General features: G+C 41.8%; 1 protein-coding gene across 2 annotated transcripts in view; it reads right to left on the bottom strand.

The window, feature by feature from the left end:
- Positions 1-14,606, bottom strand: part of ABTB2 (ankyrin repeat and BTB domain containing 2) — a 145,700-nt gene that overhangs the window by 39,350 nt on the left and 91,744 nt on the right. For both annotated transcript variants that reach the window (XM_035327450.1, XM_035327449.1), the window contains exons 2-3: positions 13,968-14,114; positions 11,075-11,285 (exon numbers count right to left, since the gene is read on the bottom strand). In XM_035327450.1, the coding sequence (XP_035183341.1) occupies positions 11,075-11,285; positions 13,968-14,114 (358 nt within the window). The remainder of the gene's footprint in view (positions 1-11,074; positions 11,286-13,967; positions 14,115-14,606) is intronic.

Genomic DNA, 14,606 nt, shown 5'->3' with positions numbered 1-14,606 from the left:
TGGACCAGTTCTCCAACTGCTGAGGTCCCTAGGAACAGTCGCACAGCCATCAGCTGTATCAACGCTTCTCCCAGTTTCGTATCATCTACAAATCTGCTGAGGGTACGCCCTGTCTCGTCATCCAGGTCATTAATGAAGTTATTAAACAGTATTGATCCCACAATTGACCCCTGGGGTACATCACTAGTGACTGACCTCCAGCTGGACTTCATGATGCTGATTACAAACCCTTGAGCCCAGCAGCTCAGCCAGCTCCAAAGTGTACCTCCCTGACCACTTGTCTAGCCCTTACCTTATCAAATTTGTTGATAAGGATGTTTTGGGAGACAGCATTGAAAGCCTTGCTAAGGTCAAGATACACATTGTCCAGTGCTGTCCCATCATTTAGCAAAGCAGGCATCTCATCATGAAAGGATACCAGGTTGGTTAAGCACGATTTCCCCCTCATAATCCATACTGACTACTCCTACTCACTATCTCGAGTGATACACAATATCAGTATATTTTGAAAGGGGTTACATGGTTATTTGCTCCTTCACAGGGTCTGATATGAAGCTAACGGAAGTCCTTTTCTTCACCATAAATCACATAAAACACAGTGTAACTCTCACTGGTATTCCACCAATCCAAACAACACGGTCTCATGGGAGCAAAAGGGAACGACATGAAGATCTTCCATTTTACTTCCCCTTTATTTGCCCATTATCGTTTAACATACATGTTTCTCCTCTACTGCTTTCTCCAACTTTTTTGTTATTACAGATCAGCAAATTGATAGGCAGGATTTGCTTTTCAGTGTAAAAAGTTAATTGGTGAAGGCAATGAACTCCAGGAAGAGCTCCCAGGGATGCCAGCTCTTTATGCAAGAAACAACTGCTTCTTACAAATCCCTCATCTCTGATAGTTCTATAGCACTCAGTAAGCACATCTCTTCTGATAAATCTTCCTTGTGTCTTACCTGAGGGAATCACTTAGCTTGAAAGAGACCTCTGGAGATCATCCAGTCCGACCCTGGATATTCACAGCTCTGACATTCATTCAGTTTACATACTAATACAGTATTTAAAAATCACTTGCTGCTGCACAAAACATATCAGATATTTTTAGTTACATTTTAATAAAGTAGGCACCTTGATAATTTACCAACAATCTTCAGATATGATCAGCAAATGTAGTTCATGCGACTCTCATAGGCTCTGTCAGTAATTCCTACTGGAGTGCTCTTCATTTACCTCCTGCATCCCTATTGTGTCAGATGAGCTGAAGCCTTTCAGGATCAAAGGAACATAATTGGAAATTGCTGAAAACAAGCTCAGAGATAGGCTGGATTAGCAATGACAAGTAATAGGAACATTTGGCTGGCATGGAAGCAGCACCAGCTGTTGCTGCAGTATCCATCTATACTTCCAGTTCTCTGGCCCAGTGTCCACCCATCCAGGCCTCAGAAGCACAGTGGCCCTTCCAGCTGGGGAATCAGGTGAGTGCATCTGTTCTAGATTGTATTGCCAGCTTATCTGCTTACAGGTGGTTTTTCCTAACTATCAAGTCACACATTTGCACTCAGTAATCTCTTAGGTGACCTGTCCCCATGTATGTTTGTATCTGGACTTCGCAAATCCTTTCTTAATGATTGTCTATGGAAACCAATGCACATTCAGCAGCAAGATTTCAAGACAGCCAAAGAGCCTTTTTGGCACACAGCTTCAGATACAACTATTAAAGCCAAATATTTGTTTCACCGTAGATGCTCTTGTTTACCTGCAATGCTTTCCCTCTGTGCCAAGGCTGGCATAGGGAAGCAGTCTCTTTACTCTTCATGAAGTCTACTGTGTGCCGTTCAATTTGGTATAACAGTGAGATTCTTCTTGCGATTTTGCAGAGAATTTAAATAACCTCTGTTTGTACCACACCCCTACTCTGATACAGAAGATCAGAGGATACAGGCTACTTTTGAAACACTCTAGTAACACTACAAATTGCTTACAGCCAGTAACATGGGAGAAAGGCTAGTCTACCCAGGTGTGAGATACAGAGTTAAAAAAAAAAAAAAAGCAGTGTTTGTTTATACAGACAACATAAAAGACAGAAAAAGAATCTAATTCAGAGTAGACTGTATTGCCAGTTTCAGCAGTTACACTTGGATGAATCTGATCCTCAGGGTTAGCAATTAATTCCCTTCACTACTGGCAAGGCCACCTCACTTTCCAATTTTACAATCTTTGAACTATAAAGGAATGAACAATTTAAAAAGAAAAAAAAAAAAAAGAGAGAGAGACAGAGAGAGGGAGAGAGAGACTTAAAAATACTTCAGTGACAGACAAAGGCAGGAATAGTCCCTGAAAGCCAAACATAAGTACTGTCTGTTACTTATCGACCTTTAACTAATATGACTTGTTTTTAATTCACTTCATGTACCAGTGCTACGGTGCTCAGGGCATGAGCATACATGTGTATGTATATGAGCATACATAACAACACATGGAGTAAGAAACATGACAAGCATTTATTTTAGATCCCTCTTCAGTCTTTCAGTTAGGATATCATGAGCTCCGTATGTAGAAGGTGTCTCACTAGCATGAGATGTGACTGTTCAAAGTCAGTAGTTTCTAAGTGTTCCTGTGTTTTGTTCTGGCTAGATGTTACTGCTGTAATATGTACTGTCACCATAAAAAGCAGAAAGGTGAAAGCTGTTCACCACAAGCATGATAAAATTACCGACTCCTGCTGATAAACGATATAAATTCAGTTCTCAAAATTGTGGAAAACGTTAAAATATATCGTGTAACTTTTTAGTATGGGCATAGCACATATTTTATCCTGCCTAAGGTCAGGAAAAGCACTGCCAACAAACAGTTAATTTTAGTCAACAGATGCACGTTGTTTGTAGCTTACTGGCCTCTGAAACAAGGCTATTCACTCGATCTTGCTTGTGAATGAGTATCTCAAAAATCACAATTCAAGACTGAAGTTAAATGGTCTATGACTCAAACAGGCAAAAGTACATGGTAACAGCCTCTCTCCAGAGTGATAGTGAAGGAAGCTGATCTTATCTGTTTATAGTCTTCTTATTCTTCTATTAAACCTACCAAACTAATCTTTCATCAACAGCAAATTTGCTCTTTCCTCCCCCTCTTTAAAACGAAGAACATATTTTTATGTCTACTCTAAACAAGCAATGCTATAATGGCACAATTCAATTTAAGAGTTACTTCTGTTTCCCTATATTTTAATCACTATTTTATATCTAAATAGCTCTGGGGGAAAAAGAAAATATAAAAAAAGCAATGCAACTATGGCAGTGGGACTGGAATACGTTCACTGACATGTCTTTCTAAAATCAACCTGTTCACTTCAGGGATTTAAACACTGTTAAACTCGGGTGTATGATTATAGCATCATGCTCTCCCAAGACAAACGCCTGAATCGGGGTCTACTTTAAATTAACTCTTTATACCTAGACGTAACTGTAATCAATTCCAATCAGTCTGCATGTACACAGTGACAGTAAGCACGTCCATACACTGTATGGCGATAACCTGGATATAGTGAGAGTCTGGATCACAAATTTCAAGATTCTGTCAAAATCTATCAGCTTTTTGGGCCTGAGGAGAGAGAGAGGGGAAAAAAAAAAAAAAAGGAGGAAAAAAAAAAGGCAAAAAAAAAGGCAAATGCCCTGGCTCAAAAGCCTACTTCAGCGTGTCTCTAAACAGGCAGAACAACAAACAAGTCTAACTCCAGACAACAACCTTTACAAGACATATCCGCACAGGGCTGCATGCCTATGTCAGAGCTAACAGCCTGCAGCCGTGACAGGCCCTGAGCCGACGTCAGACTTGGACCCAGTGGTGTGCAGTGTAGAGCAGGTTGCTGCCCTCAGCCTTTATGGAGGATAGCAGACTTCAAAACAAGCTAAAGGGACATTTATCAGAAAACTGGTTTTACAGGGGAATGGCAGTAAGTCTTTCATGTGTTTAGTGAGGCAGCTGTAGAGAGAGCAGAAAGATACTATGATCTCCCAGAGAAGAGATCCCAGCACTTATTTTCTTGCAGACCTTTTCAAAAACACAGCTCATTGAATCAAGTGTATCAAGTTCTCTTCCTGACGAATCACGGTAACAATAGAATATGGCTGTAAGAGACAAGAATTCAGACATAAATATATAAAATCTGAATTAGGAAAGGCTAGGCCACAGATAAATCTAAAAGACAGACAATGATGTAGCTATTGCACTTAATAAAATTCCATAAACCTGCAGTTTAAAAGAGAAGAGGGGGAAAAAAGCCTCATGACAGATCAGTGGGAGTCTGGAAACATCCATCTGGAGAAAAGATTTGTCCTGAAAAGCCTTAGCTGAAGCACTGAAAGCAGCGATACTTCCCAGTGATGTGGAGAACACAGCTCAAGCAAACAGGTCTCAGCAGCAGGCTCTGCAGGTTATTCCTGATTTTCCTTCCTTCTCTGCCAGTTGGATGCCCATGCAACACCAAGCAGGACTTTCTGGAGATAGTTCTCATTAGCAACCAGGTTGTTAGTATTCTCTTTAATATGGATCGATACTGCTATATAAATTGATCCATGGGATCGAATCACTCCTGTCTCAAGCCATTCCAGAAGGAACATTTAGTGTTCCAGGCATTTTCTGAGCAGAGGGGAAGAACACAGCTAATCAAGAGGGAAAGAATTGAGGGCTTTCATTATTTCTAATGAAGCACCTAGAGATCATCAAGAAAAAAAAGGTACTAAGTTAAGATCAAAGTAATGCTTTTTCAAAAATAATAATAATAATAATAAAGATGAGAACATCTTCACCAGATACTCGCTGGGGATTTAGGAAAAGCCATAGCACAGGATTTCTCTATTTGTGTCAAACACTGCAACACTCTTGATAAGGAAACTAAGCGAGAAGACGCTTGAAAGCAGTGCTCTAGCAAAGCACAGGCACAAGCTACTTTGAGATTATTTTTTTCCCCAGTAAAACTTAGTGGCATTTCTCTGATGTACCTGAGAACAGACTGAATTTTGCAAAGTATGAAAAATAAAATAGGGCCATAAAGCCACTGCTCCACTCAGTCTGGTTTGAGCATGAGTATTTGAATCTGAAAGCATTAATAGGCTCAGGTCACAATCAATTTAAAGGACAGGATTTTGAGACTGTACCAGGAACTATTTACATAGACATATCTCCAGTTCCCATGCTAGCCAGAGTAAATTTGGATTATATGTCACAAGACAAACATCAAATGTTTTAACTGATGATGATTTAAACCAATAGGTCAAATATTAGACGAATATAGCATTTGAGCAAACAGTGCTCAAAAATGGCATGGAAGAGCTACAGACTTCCTCCTGGCAGCTTCAGATACATATCCTTTCCCAACAGAAAATGTTTTAGAGCAGGTGTTGCTGGAAATACTGCACAGATAAAACACAAGTAGATAACTAAGCTCCTTCTTTCCGCCCAGCTAACATGACACAGGAGAGTAGGCACTAGCCCATTTCGCCTGCTTAAGCCTATTGAAAGATAGGGTTTGCATGCTTATTCATGGGTCCTGAATCACATGAGGTAGTAAGGTGTAATGGGAGGACTCTTGTTGAAGTTGAAAATTTTTAGGTCACTTTTGAACCTTGTCAATAAAAACAACCATCCAGCTAAAAGCAGAATGTGCAGCAGGCTTTCTGAAGGATTTCATGCAGCAAGGAAGCAATTGTTTGAGTGATGCCAGACTTGTTTACTATCGCTTCACAAAACAGAGTCCTCTCTAGAGAAGTAATAAAATCTGAGGCAGGTATTCTAGACCCCTCCACAGGGAAAAGAGAATGAAGCTTTCTTTTTTCTTATGAGGTGGCCCCGTGTGATTGCAGTTGGCTCCTTGCAGTGTCCACAGCTTTTCCAGCTGAAGAGCTGTGAATTTCCATCAAATTGGCAAGCCCTGAATTTTACTGTTGGCAGCTGACAAATTCTACATCAGCCCTGGAATTTCGCTAGTGTTTTACTGGATTTTCACTGACAGTCAGATGGGTACAGTCAGAGTGCTTCTGCTGATATAAATTGTTTTATACTCACTGATATTTGGAATAAAATCATGCACCAGCAAACTTACACATGTGAAACTTGGCATGTCTGCAAGTCAGATAGCTCAGAAAGCTCTGGTGTGACTGGATCCACAAGCACTGCTGAGCAAGCCTAGAATTACTTTTAGAACATTCTACAGACCAACAATATCAGCAATAGGAGAACAATTTATTGATGTTTAAATAGGGTAGCCGGAACAGGAAGAAGACTATTCTACTCACCAAACACACACGGCTAATAAGCTACACAACAGGAAGCAGGATCCACCTTTTTTTTTCTCCTTTTTCTTATGTATTAGGGTCATACTAAGTTTTCTACAATAAATGCTGTGCCCATATGATAATCTGTACTTTTTAGATCTTGCATTCAAAAATAGAGGATGAGGGCAGTGAATGGCCTCTATTTCTAGCTTTAAGTCTGGTCGCTGCCCTGGCTGTCAATTTATCTTAGGTAGACTAGTCCACCCAGCTGTAAAATGAGACTAGAATATTGACCTCAGTTTGTGCTCTACAGGGAGAAGACAAATACTCCCTATGATAACTATCACTGAGAGAGCAATCTTGCCTGGATACACCATTAAAAATATGACAAAAACTTTATATTCCACTCAGGGAAATACTGAAGGGAGAAAGAAACTTGGTTTACCTTTGGATGGCCCTTCTCAAGTCATAGTATCCTAAGCAATGCCAGCAAACATGCTCTGCTGCTCTGGGACATGATCTCACACCACAGAGTGCTCCCAAGCTCAGCTAGCCTGACAGATGCAATGGGAAAAAAACCAGCAGAAACAGAGCGGAGAGAGGGAGTGCCACACGTCTGCTCACTCTCTGTGGTCCAAAAGCACATTGTCTGATCTCTGACAATATAAACTACGATTCCTGGGAAACTAAAAAAAAATATTTTATTGCCCAGCAGAGAGACTTTCTGCAGCAGCAAAGACAGATGTGCTCTCTCATGGCATGGACAGGTTCTTAGCCTTCAGGCAGCCAGGCTACTGAGTAAAGATGCTTGATCTCACCTTAGGGTCAAATTCATTTGCCAAAGTATTGCACAAGTGGCACTCTACTTGTAAAACACTTCCTCAGGTGGCTTGATGACACCAAACAGCAGATAGTTTACTGCCCATGCAGCAAATTCAGCTTGGGGTTCTAGGTGGGTCATGGTTTGGTCATAGAGTCAGCAGCTACACGTTAATTGTGGAAACGTTTCAAATGTTTTGCTAAAGATAGCTGGTTGTTTCCTGTCTAATTCTGCCTCTGCTCATTCTTCCACTTCGGTGTTTTCACCTGGAGTTAAGTATCAGAACCAGATAAAACCAACAAAATTCCCAGAGTTTCAGTCTACTGATACTCCAAATCATTCACACACTGGAGGCCAAACCAGAAATCTATCCTCTATCTGACAATCTCTAAGGAGACAGCTACATCCACCCCATTCCTGCAGGACTCTACAGGTTACTATCCTCAGTTTGTTAGTTGCCAAGGTATTTAGCGTGGATAAGGTACATAACCTCTATGAGTTTAAACTGGCTCTTCATTAGGGTGCCTTGCATACCTAACTGCAATATGTACGTTCTCATACTTTGTATAGTTTGCTGCAGGATATGTTCAGAAGCTCAGCTAGGTTTTTAAAAACCCTTTATGGCAGCCCAGGTATGACCGCCTCCATTAGACTGGGTTTCAGGATTTGAAATCTATACTTCCTTTCACGTTGCAGGGAAGCACAGTAAAGGCCTTCCAGCCCCACAGACTCATGATTTTCACAGCACTTTGCATCACAGCATGACACACAAAGCTCACAGATAACAGTCAATCAGCATGGATAGTGGGCTGTCCGGTCCATCGGTGTACTGCACAACTGCAGTTCCTACTACACGGCTTTGAATCCGTACGGCTCACAGATCTAACCAAGATCTAACCAAGACAGGGTTTTACCAAGCCTGCAGCTCAAACAGCCGTCCCTCTCTTTCCTAAACTTCAGACTGGTATTCAGCGATGGTAGGTTTATACAGAAGGCTATGAACCAAAGCACAAGCAAATGCAGAATAGGTCAGCATTGCTGTCCTTGTTTGTGACCGAGATGTTTTTCAGTAGAAAACAAACTAGGATTGCAGTGTACATCACAAGTATATTCCAGAGAGGGAGCATAAATGCAAAAAAGAGTTTGCAGAGTCTGCAGCTGATTTAGCACGGCTCAGTAAAGAATAAAAACTGGGTTGCACAGCTTTGCCAACACACATTAGGTGGATCAGTACTCAAAAGATAGTGCATCTATCTAGTCATGGGTCTGGCATCTCACATGCAGCCTCAACTATCTTTCCTGTTAAGCTAGGAAACAGTAAACTGTCTCCTGTATAAAGTGCTGCCAGCAGTATTTATCCCACTGGCTGTACTAAATAATGTGCACAGAGGTCAATACATTAAGACACATACACATTTGGAGCAAACGAAAGGTAAGATTAGATGTTCTTCTCTAGCATATTGGGCAGTATTAAGTTCATGTCCAGGTTTCATAAACTTTTCAAAGCCAATTGTTTAACCTGATAGTCCTCAAATTCTGTTTTTTCTTCCCTGATGCCAGGTTTTGCTCCATTTTAATATATCCTTTCATTTCCTTTACAGCTAAATACTGGTCAGAAAAAAATGGCAGAAATTTCCCTTACACCAGCTGTTATAGGATCTAGTGTGGATTTTAAAATAGAATAGAGTTGCAGCCTGCATTCCAAACAAACTCCAGTAAGCCATGTGAAGAGCATTGTTTGGGAGCAGTTGGAGAGATGGCTGCACTCCTGTTAACTCGTTTATTACCCTCAGTGTACAAAACAAGGAGCTGCAGTAACACCATCATACGGCAAATATTGAAAAGAACACAACACAAATTAGAAAGTTTAATCTAACTTTCTGATATAAGCTGCTTATCAGCTTTAGCTGCACAGCTGTGTACAACTTTACAGAATTTGGCACCATGAAAACTCATTTTTTGCACAGCCTGCAAACATACAATGCAAAATAAATTGTCTTACACTAGGGAGGGCGTTTGATTAAGATTAGCTACCATACTGTTTCTACTGGGGGAGGATCAGACATAAGCAGAAATAAAACCTTTTTTACTCTGCAAAACAGTTTTGCTCCCAGACTGAGACCTCAAAGAAGTCACACTCGTACAAACTACGATAAAGTACAGAAAGACAGTTAAGCAACCAAGAGAAAATGAAAATAAGCAACCAGTGGAGGTAGCTACACAGACCAGCCATATGCAAAATATTTTGGCAGAACAGAAAACTTAGGGGTGACAGCTTTATACTTTTCTCCTTATTTGAGGTTTTCTTTAAAGTAACTTACTGAGCCTGCAGTTATAAAGGCTGCCTTTTGTCCAGCATGTTTTTCTGCACTTCAGCCTGAAAATTCAGAGCCTTAAAAGAAGACAGTTCAGTCTACTGCTATTCTCAGGAGGTCTTCTCAGTCCTGACTTGCCAGGCTCTCTGGTCACAAAGCCATCAGCAACAGCTCTGGGGATGGTGAACACAGCTACAGGAGGCAGACTTGGTGCAGGCCACTGTAGGGCGGCATGAGATCCGGGGCTGACTTGCAGCATCAGAAACAGAGAGACTGAAGACTGTGCTGTTTGACAGCAATAAGGAAGTGCCTCAACAACAAATAGACTACCCAGCAAGGGGCAGAGGAAAAAACACCATAATACCCACATGCACAGAAGATGACAGGAAAAAAAGAAAAACATGGTTAAATTTTGCAGTTTTTTAGAATGAATTTTAAGGATGACTTAAATTTTACCATGATTTCATACCTACTTTAGAACCAGAAGCTGAGTATTGTAAAGCCCAAGGTAGAACAAAGAAACCACAGCATTTGAAAACCTGCAGAGATTTCTCCTCTACCTGCTCACCCACCCAACAAGCATCCTGCTTTTCTGTTTTGTGAGTGTGGCCTCTGCCCCAGGCTTCAACACCTTGCTATCCTATGGAACTTCACAACCAGGGGCTGTTTTTGGGAAGGGCCAGGATACAGCCATCCGCCTGATGTCCAGCAGGCTGAAAGGAATCTAAAGGTAAGCTAGCGTTAAGTACTGGCTACTGGTAATCAGAAACCAAAATTTTCCATTTAGGTAAGATTTCTGAAATAAATACATAGTTCAATATGCATTTCAAACTGGAGAAACCTAAGTCCTGAGAGGCCTGGGTCTTTCTGCAGGATGCAACTGCAAGGCTGCCAGTTATCGGTCTGCTTTTGAGCCGAGGCGCACAAGAGCAGGATCTCCCTGACCTGTCAAAGAACTCAACTTGTGGCCAGGGCTCTGAGGGCTCCTAGGCTCTCCGCTGCCACCGGCTTGTCAGGCAGGCTGCCAAGCTGCTGGGCAGGAAGGAAATCTGGGAGGTTTCTAACAGAAAAAACATCCCACTGGAAAATTTCTGACCCACTCTAATAATGAGCCTACTTTCAGAGTCAGGTATGATGCTGGCAGAAGGCAGGGCAACCCACTGCATTTTCTGTTCAGTTACTGGCTTCCTATATGAATTTCTTTGTGTACCATACACACAGTATCAACTGAAGTAATCATTACGACGGTTGGTCATAAATCCCTTCAAAACTCTGCAGAGCAGATGACATTCCTGTTCCTGAGAATGATGACAATTGTTAATTGGTGCTATTCAGAAGGTAAGATTTTCTTTGGTAAGGTCTTTACTGCTTTAGGCAACCACATGTACTTTTGGCAGTGTCTCCAGACAAGCCTCGTTGGCAGCGTACCGTATATGCCTCGCTCGGAAAGATTGCATGAAAAAACAGCTCACTTTCCAGTTCCAATTCCAAGGCTTCGTAAACTTGGCAAGGCTGACAGCATAATCTGGCCTGACTGCAGGAATAACTGATGCCTGATAGGTAGCATCCTGCAAAACCGCCAGCGCCACTCATACAAACACTGCACCTCTACCAAAGAAGACCTTAGCCTAACGCCCGGACCACTAAGCTCACCAGCCTACATACCGTTCATTGTTCAGGGTCATTCTTGGAGGATCAAGGTTGGGGTTCTCCATGGACTCCATCTGAGGACAGCGTAGGAAGTAGTAGAGGGTATGGAGAGCATCAGGGGACCAGGAGATGGGTTGTTGCTGCCGCGTTTGCCGAATGGGGCTCATGCCTGGGCGGATGGTGTTCAAGCACTGCATGTGGTGCATTGCTCGTGATACCAAATCACCTGCACGAGGAGAAAGAATGCAAAAGCGTCTCTTTACTATTCATCCACAGTCCTCTTAAGTACACTCTTTCAGCTAAATAAAATCTCTCACAGCTAAGATAAATGCCCTTTGTATACAAATACTCCTTTTCTTTAACTAAGCCAAAAGCTGCCCTCAAGCTGCCACTTTTTGCAGTTTGTCGTAAGGGAAATTTTTTTCTTTCAAGTGGCAAGTTATCACTTAGAAATAGAGATTTAAACTCCTCTCAGTCACCATACGTTCAGAACAAGAGCTTTACAGTGATATTGCCATCCTGTTTTAACGTTGTTTTTCTCCTATTTCAAACCAGGTATTAATATTTCTTACCTGCCTACAAAAACTTATGATAACATCATGATCTTGATGACATCATGATTTTACAATCAATTGCCCGAGCTGGGAGCATAGCTTACACAAGGCAAAGCCAGTACCACGAATACAAATACTTTGTTCTCATCTCCAGCATCACTATTTTAGGTTATGAGATTATTCCCAGTACTGTCAACTGGGTTCTGAGGTTCAGGCACTTGTGGCTAATTAATTAATGATATGTTCAGTATAGAAACCCCTTCTTTGAGGGGTCTGATTGTCTCCTTCTCACTCTACCTGCAGGTTTCTCCAGAATAACAAGACCTGACTCTCTCATTAAAAAGCCAATCTTTATCATGCTGGCTGTCACAAGCTGCTCCAGGAATTTGCCCCTGAGCCTTGTAATAAATGCAATCCAGGAGCTTTCGGAGCTGCTCAGTCCCCTTGGTCTTTGAATTTGAGCCAACCTGCCTCTGTTTCAGAGTACTGGTGGACTTGACAAGGCCTTGAAAAAGGCGACCTGTGTTACACCGTTTCTATGGGTAAAGGACTTCAAGGCTGCAGATTTATAAAAAGTTCACAGATCAATGACCCCAACACAGCAGCTATGCAGGGAGTCTCTAGTCACATAAAGCTGACATTTGTGTAATATGCTTGCTTTGGGCACACCCTGTTTACTCTCCTTTTATTGTGGTGCATTACAAACTACATGAGCTTTGCAATAAAGGCTTCAGACATTGTATCTTTGAGTAGTGTGACTACCATACCACTGGTCTGAATGATTACTATACATAGCTAGGGTCTATTTTTTCCTTGGGAGAATCTTCTGTTGCTTTATGCTTTACAGACCCCTGAAACTCTCACAGGAAATGTTAGTCCATTGTGTCCCACAGCTACAATACTGGGAAAGGATGGAACTGAAATAGTCAGCCCATCTCAAAGCTGGATCCTGAGAAAGCACCTTGAACTTACCAATGACAATATGAATTATTTGCACCTCCCTCTGAGATTCTTAGGAAGGTTTTTGTTCTTTAATATCACAGCAAGACTCTAAATTTGCCAAACAACCTCCAGCTGAAACCCTGAGGTTCTAGTGTTGCACAGGCAAGGGAGAAACCCCCACAAAGCTCCCGTATATACATTATTAGTGGTTCATATCAATGAAGTACTAAAAATCTGTTTGCAGTGTAAAGTTGTGCCACTTGTTTGGTGCATAGTACGTTCAAGTTTAAGGACCCACTTCAGAATGCAAAAGCCTTCCAACGCCTCCATCTTTCCACTTCAGTAGCTCCTGACTCTCTACAATCTAAAAATTTTACAGGAATGTTGTGAATCCTCTAGCACTGGTACTAACACAGAAGCCTGCACGATTATAGAAGAAATGCATCTGGAATTTAAATTTTCAGCACAGAATAACGTTCCTTCTCCTTTGCGCACTCACTCTATTTTTTTGGCAACATGCAGTAACATAAAAAAAAAAAAAATCAGTAGGCAACTGTATCAGGAGATCTATTCACTAGATGTAATGACCAAGTTGGCCAAAGCAGGCTGGGGGAAGAGAGAGAGAGGAAGCTGTATTCAATCATAGGCCCATGCTACAAATGTTCTCTTGTGTTCCAGGATAAATAGAGGTGTGTTAAAGGAATTTGAAAACCTCAAATTAAGGCAGGTTGCAAAATAAATGGTGAAACCCACAAACTCCTTGCTGGCCCCTGACATTCATTAGCATTCACGTGGTAGAGACTAAGAAAGTGATGCCAGCAGAAACGTTGCAAGGGAAAAGTAGACCGGGAAAACACAAATCATTTTTGTTTACTTTAAAGGGGCTTTGTGAGTAGTCTAGGAATGGAACATTTCATTTGGTTGCCATTAAAAAAAGTTTTGAACAAGTTTTTGTTATTGAAGTGCTCTCAGATTTTTTCCCTCCACTTTTTGTTTTTTAAGTAACCAAAAAGCTTTTCCTTGAGCATCCTGCACCCTTGACATTTCCACTGCATAAACACTGAAGAAGGAACCCTCTCAGCCATCTGAGGGAGCTGCCACTGCTGTGTTCCACAGAAGTCCAAGAAATCCTCCAGAAGTATCTAGGCAAAAGCATCCAGTGGCACTAGCACAACTAACTACCAAAAGGCTAGAAAAACCGCATCTTATACATTAATTAAGTATAAAGTAGTCTAATGAACCAGCTTCATTTTCATAAACGGCACCATGAGACAATTAAATCTTACACAACACTGGCCACATACTCCTCACACTGTCAACAATGGCAACGCTCCCACTGACCTCAATAGCAGAGGGACCGGCTCTCCTGCTTCACTGAAAGAAGCCCACATTCAATTACAACTGAAACTTACTCAGTTCAGAGATGCTTCCAACGCAAGTTGCCAACAGAGACTGCTCTAGAGTTCGGAGCTCCAGCTGGGCGTAAGCATCAGCCCGTCCATCGCTGCACACAGAGCCATCATTGTAGGGGCTGAAGTAGGCAGGCAGAGACAGCACACCTGGGGAAGAGAGCAAGGAACAGGCCTGTTACAAGAGAAGTTACAGGAGCGGAAAAGCGCGTCTCCGTACTGGCAGTAGTGATATGTAGCTGAAACACGTTTGTGCCTTAGTCAGGGGACTCGAGGTTTTTTGAACAGTTCAAACGAAATCGAGTAGTGCTGTAAATGCCACTGGAATGAATAAGAACAGGGCAACTGGGCTCCAGGTAGCACAGACGGGTGTTTCCACAGCCTGTAAAAACTAGAAACAAATTGCAGTTGAGATAAAGCTACATGAAAAGCGTTAGTGAAGTCTCTTATATTGTTTATACAACAACTCAGCTGTGCACACACAGGTTGCCTTTGAACAGCTGTATGTAGATTGCTAGATATAAGGGCCTGATTTTCAGAGGTGTGGAAGATAACCTCAAGTCCATCTAGGGTAAATGGTAGCTGCAATCTTTGCAACTCTGAAAATAAAGCCAGGGGCTATGCCAGTGCTTTGAACCTGCA

The sequence above is a fragment of the Oxyura jamaicensis genome, chromosome 5 (genome assembly GCF_011077185.1).
Source record: "Oxyura jamaicensis isolate SHBP4307 breed ruddy duck chromosome 5, BPBGC_Ojam_1.0, whole genome shotgun sequence".
Classification (NCBI taxonomy): domain Eukaryota; kingdom Metazoa; phylum Chordata; class Aves; order Anseriformes; family Anatidae; genus Oxyura; species Oxyura jamaicensis.
This window is presented reverse-complemented; position numbering and strand designations above follow the sequence as displayed.